The sequence below is a fragment of the Apaloderma vittatum genome, unplaced genomic scaffold, assembly GCF_000703405.1.
Source record: "Apaloderma vittatum isolate BGI_N311 unplaced genomic scaffold, ASM70340v1 Scaffold22526, whole genome shotgun sequence".
NCBI classification, from domain to species: domain Eukaryota; kingdom Metazoa; phylum Chordata; class Aves; order Trogoniformes; family Trogonidae; genus Apaloderma; species Apaloderma vittatum.
Genome location: NW_009721550.1, coordinates 1 through 5,854, shown reverse-complemented (window position 1 = coordinate 5,854; position 5,854 = coordinate 1). Strand labels below are relative to the sequence as shown.

At 38.2% G+C, this 5,854-nt stretch overlaps 1 protein-coding gene across 1 annotated transcript; it reads left to right on the top strand.

The window, feature by feature from the left end:
- Window positions 1–1,246: 1,246 nt before the first annotated feature.
- Window positions 1,247–4,219, top strand: LOC104275475 (nibrin-like; the record flags this gene model as incomplete). Its single annotated transcript, XM_009871443.1, has 4 exons — window positions 1,247–1,380; window positions 2,510–2,655; window positions 3,571–3,730; window positions 4,116–4,219. Coding segments are annotated over 4 exons (544 nt in total), but the record flags the coding sequence as incomplete, so codon positions are not given.
- Between the last annotated feature and the right edge of the window lie 1,635 nt (window positions 4,220–5,854).

Here is a 5,854-nt window from a genome sequence, read left to right as displayed (position 1 = left end):
CGGCGCTCCTCCGCGGCTGAGCCTCCCTTTTCCCTTGAGCAGCGCAGACCGCAGCTCCTGCTGGATTTTAGCCCACGTGTCGTGGGGGGGCCGCTCCGCGGTAGCCGGGGAGCCGAGCTCCGAGGCAGGAGTCAGCCTCGGGCCAGTCCTCTCGGCAGAGGTGCTGTATTGGGGTGCCAAAGGACTGAGGGGTGGTTGGAAGACATCCTGTTGCTTCTTCGATGTAGCGTTTTGAAACAGAATTGCCCCTGTACCTTTCTTCATCAGTTTCCTTATGCTTAAGAGCTTTGATACATTGATAGCTTTGATAATGAGTTAAATTCAGGTTTAATTAACTTAAATGTTAATTAATGTTGATGTTAACTTAATTAACTTAAATGTTTTCTGTATAGCAAGCAGTCCTGTCACAACTGTGTCTGCTCGTTATTTCCTAATTCATTGAGGAAGAATTTGGCATGTTTGTTTTATCTCCCAGTGATAACAGCACCAAATCCTACTGAAATGAGTTATCTTTTGCTCAAGAGCCAAAACGCTGGTATTGTCATTGTATTCAGGATGATCGTTTATGTGCAATTTTCATGTGGAAAGTTATTTGCCCGATTTGATAATCTGTGGTTATTTATTAGTTTTTATCAAGAAATATTTCTGATTCTGTTGACCAGTAGATAACACCTTCTGGATGTTGTCAGGCCATTCACTTGAAAGCCTCTATGTGATCTATATGACAAGTTGAGCTGAAGCATAGGTCAGAGACTGAATTTACCATGTGTCAGTTCAAACTTGCATTGTAGTTCTTATTATGTTTATTAGGAGGACGTTTTTCTCTGACCCTGTGAATAAGTTAAGTACCCTTAAAAGTTATGTACCCTTAAAAATTGTGTTGTGGAAAAGCTATCTTGTATTGTAATATTTTTTTTATATATATATATACCAGTTAATCTTCAAGAAGTAATACAGGAGAAAAGAGGCAAAGTATTAGTGAAAAGATGCTGTCCTTGAAAAAAGTGTGCTGCCACTTTTGCAACTGCTTTATCGTAAAATACATTTTTTTATAATGGTCAAAGCAAGGGAGAGGAGAATAAAGAAATCTTGTGTATAAACTAAATGCCTGACTCTATTCAGCCTAATAAATAATGCATGACAAAGTTGAGTTTTAGATACACTACAAAATTGGGAATGTTTCTTAAGTGCTTTGGATGTTTTAGATTTTTTTATAAATTTATATTTTTCTGTCTCTTATTTTCAGGAGAGACATACTGGCTTTTAAGTGGCACAGAATATGTTGTTGGACGCAAAAACTGTGCAATTTTAATTCAGGGTGATCAGTCCATCAGTCGAAATCATGCAGTTCTGACAGTAAGTCGCCCTGAAACGACCCCGGTACGTAGCCAACATTTTGCTGTATTATCAATACCCTGTGTGCATAATTCGTTCTCCCATGACCATATGTATTGCAAATTTGTTCTCACTTGTGTTTTATGCTTGGAGTAGAACCGTTGATCACCCGCCCTTTCCTAATCTTGTCATTATTTTGCCTTTTTCTTGGGGTAGCTTGCCTGTGTTGGGAAATTTAGTGGCGTAATTCTCCTGGTCCAAGCTCCCTTTTATCCCAGAGTGAAGATGCTCTAGGAATTTGTATTAGAAATAATCATCACAGGGAAATTAGACAGCTAAATTTCATTGCATAGACAAGTTTTAGGTCTTGGTTCTGGAAAGTGCTTTAGTTGTCTTACAGCAGGCTTAGTTCGTGTTTCATTCCACATCATTAATTCTGTATTTGCTTAGGGGTCGGAAAATAAAAAACGTCCCAAAGAGAAATAGCAAGCAGCAATTTATTATTACTTAGGTATTGCAGTGTTTATGGACATTTTGAACTCGATCAGCAGTAATTTATTTGTGTTACCGCATAGAGAGTTTTAAATGAAATACGTAAAATTTATTTATCCTTTTAATACTGAAAATAATGTATAACTGCGTAGCAAAATTTCAAATTTAAAAGCTGGCTGGCAGCGTTCTCATTGGCTTGTGAGCTATTTGGGAACTGTGACAGTGTCTAATCTCTTCTCAAGACGTACTGGTGTCGCCATGCCCTGCAGGTTGTGGATGACCAGCAGTGCTTGTGGAAGGAAGTGAGGGCAAGTGACTTGGGCACCTATGCCAGGGCTGAATGGTAGGTAAAAGCATCAATAATAAATCTCAGAGCTTTGATAAATTGCACTAGCAGAGGCTTTGGGCTGGTGAGTGCTTGCATTGCACAGCCCACAAAAAGCCTTGAGTGTAAGAACCACAGAAGTTTTGCAGCTAAAAATACATGTGTTTTTTCTCATTCCTTCGCAGTGAAAAGCAGAAGATGAATAATTAGATGTAGCCAGCCTTATTGTCCAAAGTCTTTATTTAGGATGGTGTTTTGTGGACTTTTTCTCATTTATTGACTGCTTTGATCCGTAATGGTAGTAGCTTGATTCTGGTAAAACAGTCTCATTAATGGTTTATTTATGTTTATTTTCAGGGCCAGTCTCTCTCAGTCCCTTTATTAACAGTAACAGATACATCAAAATATGGTACCTTTGTTAATGGTTCAAAACTCAATGGCACTTCAGTGTCTTTGCAATCTGGTGACAGAATCAACTTCGGAGTCTTTGAGAGCAAGTTTAGGTAAGTGCTTTGATTATAAAATATGAAGTATAAAACTGCAGCTTTGGAAAAGAGTGTTTTTGCACATCATACAGCTTGGCAAGTGATGCAGCAGTGATGAGTTTTTGGAATGCAAAGGAGATGAGTAGTATTTGCCTGTGTAAATAGAAAAAATTCTAATGATGATTAAAATCAACATTTAAGCAAAGTTGGCTTTGTCTCTTAAAATTTGACTCTGTTTTGTCACTGCTGCTGCTATTATTTGACAGAAAAAACGGCATTCTCCTCCACTTACTACAGTATATTTTTTAATATATTTTTAGGTAAACATGCCTGATATGTGATACATGAATCATGCCATGAGACCAGATACATTGTGACTGTTGTACCAGAAAGATTATTTAAATTTCTTTCTTCTTTTTTGGACTAAAACAAGTCAAATAATGGAATTTGATGGAAGATCTGCAAATATAGACTTATGGCCAAGGGTGACAGCTGTGTTAGGAAAAAAAGTTACTTGAACTTGCATTATATGACACATTTTTTTAAGTACTGGTCTGTTGATGGGCTGTTCAGTTGAACATGCTTTTGCCTTTGGAAGCACACGCTCCATTTCTTCTCATATTCCCTGACTTTGCAGTATTTTTGAAGTGCTAATTCTATGTCCTGTCTATGAAAAGACCCAAAAGTCTTTAGAAATGCTTCATGCATCAAGTCAAAATATTGTTAATTTTTCTGCATAAAAATCAGTATTTACTTCAGGAAATTTTAAACTACAGTCTTTGAGCTAGGTAAGAATTATGGAGTGGTTTGGTTCGGAGTTTTTTTGCCCCCACATTTCCCTGAGACACTAACATGATGGTTAAGTTGTCTCTGTTTGTCCTAATGATTGGCTGAAATAACTAAGGCAATTCTCTTTTCACTTGTGCTTTTCAGAGTGGAATATGAACCTTTAGTTGTCTGCTCCTCATGTTTAGATGTTTCTCAGAAAACTGCTTTAAATCAAGCCATCCAGCAGCTTGGAGGTGTTGTAGTGAATGAATGGACACAAGAGTGTACTCATCTTGTAATGGTATCAGTAAAAGTTACTGTTAAGGTATGTTTTTCATACTGATGCTGTCGCTTTGCGCTTTTTCCAAAAATGCAAATTAAATTCTAGATTTGGTCAAGATTTTCCTTTACAGAGCTACGAAGTCAACTTTTTCCTTTTCCAAATTCAGGAGGAGGTGTGTGTCGATGGGAGGTTGGAGAGAAAGAAAATGAAAAAAGCTAGTTCTGAAGGCTTACCGGTTTTCATCAGTTGCCTTGTACGTTTTCATAACTGTGAACAAGAAAGCAATTTAAAGCTAGGCTATTAGATGTAAAACTATCCTGGTATTCAGTAGAAAAATTCAGTATTGTTCTATTTGTTTGTGTGATGTTTACCACATACTCTAGCTGAACTTCTTCCATACAGTAAATACATGATTTCTGTTTTTCAGACTATATGTGCTTTAATTTGTGGTCGACCAATTATAAAACCAGAGTTTTTTGCTGAATTAATCAAAGCTATCCAGTCCAGGCAACAGTTGCCAAGTCATGAAAGGCAAGTATCATGTTTCTAAAGACCCAGAATTAAGGGAGTTATCAAATAACTGCATGTTTATCTAATCTTATTTGACATGCGTGGTTTACAGTAACTTCATTTGTGGACGAATGCTTAATATGACTCACATTTTAACATTCAAGCAATGTTCTTGCTCTCATCCCTAGAGTTAGAAAATGAGCTCTTGGAATTGACCGTATGCTCAGAGGTGTTCCCAGCTCTAAATAGAAGCTTGTTTTATTGATACGTTTGAAGCAACATTTAAACTCTTTGGGGATTTCATACATTAAAATAAAAATATATTTTTATAGAAGAAATTATTATATCAAGCTTGTTTTGCTATATAGATGTATTTTCCCAGTATGCAGTTAGTTACTGAATTTACTCTAAACTTTGTTCAAAACAGAGTTTGCCTGACCATTGAATTCTCTGAAATAGCAGGAGGTTTTAGTTATCTGTTAAGAGATGAAGTGAGACTAATATGCATTGGTCTGCACCATATGAGAGTAAAATACTCACTGTTTTCATGGTTAAATTGACTTAGAAAGGGAATTCTTATTTCGGAGTAAATAAGTAGTGCAGAACAGACCTTTTGGTTATTTTCTCTGTGTAAGAACGTGTAAAATAATCCCATTATTTTATGTAAGAATTTCATCAGAGCCTGTATTGCTACTATTTTTGCCTTGAAAAGAGAGACAGTTGTGTTTTTGTTTGGGGCTTGTTGGTTGTTTTTTGTTTGGGTTTTTTTTTTCGTATGAACACATGATTTATTCAGGTGAGACTTCAATTGTGTATTTTTAAAAGGTAAACTGCCTGAGTACTTGGGTTTTTTTATTGCTTCGGTTCTTGACAGAATCACACAGAATCATGTGTTTGCATGCTTTGGAAGATACAGTGAAATGGAATACACAATGATAGGAAACGACACTTGAAAGCATGTTGGACTTATTTAATAGGGAGGAAAAAAGTGAAATTAAGTGCGTTCAAGATATGATGTGTTTTCTGGATGTTTTAACTAGCTGGATGCTGGACATAAGTCATTTGAGTTGGGGGAAATGAGTGGTGAAGAAGAATAGAAATCACTTACTTTTACAAATGAACAGATATACATACATACATACATATGTGTTAAAAGATAGCAATTTTATAGACAAAGAGTGTATCCTCAGCAAGTTTGCTGATGATACAAAACTGAGAGGAGTAGCTGACATGCCTGAAGGATGTGCTGCCGTTCAGCGGGACCTGGGCGGACTAGAGAGCCAAGAATGTGCCCTCATGGCCAAGAAGGCCAATGGCATCCTGGGGTGCATTAAGAACAGTGCGGCCAGCAGGTCAAGGGAGGTCGTCCTCCCCATCTGCTCCATGCTGGTGAGGCCTCACCTGGAGTAGTGTTTCGATTTCTGGGCTCCTTCCTGCCACAGTGTAGGAATGCACTGCAGAGGGACCTGGACAGGCTGGGTCGATGGGCGGACACCACGGTATGAAGTTCAGTAAGGCCCAAATGCAGGGTCCTACACTTTGGCCACAATAACCCCCTGCAGCGCTACCGACTGGGGGAGCAGTGGCTGGAGAGCGGCTCGGAAGAGAGGCACCTGGGAGTACTAGTTGACAGCCGGTTGAACATGAGCCAGCAGT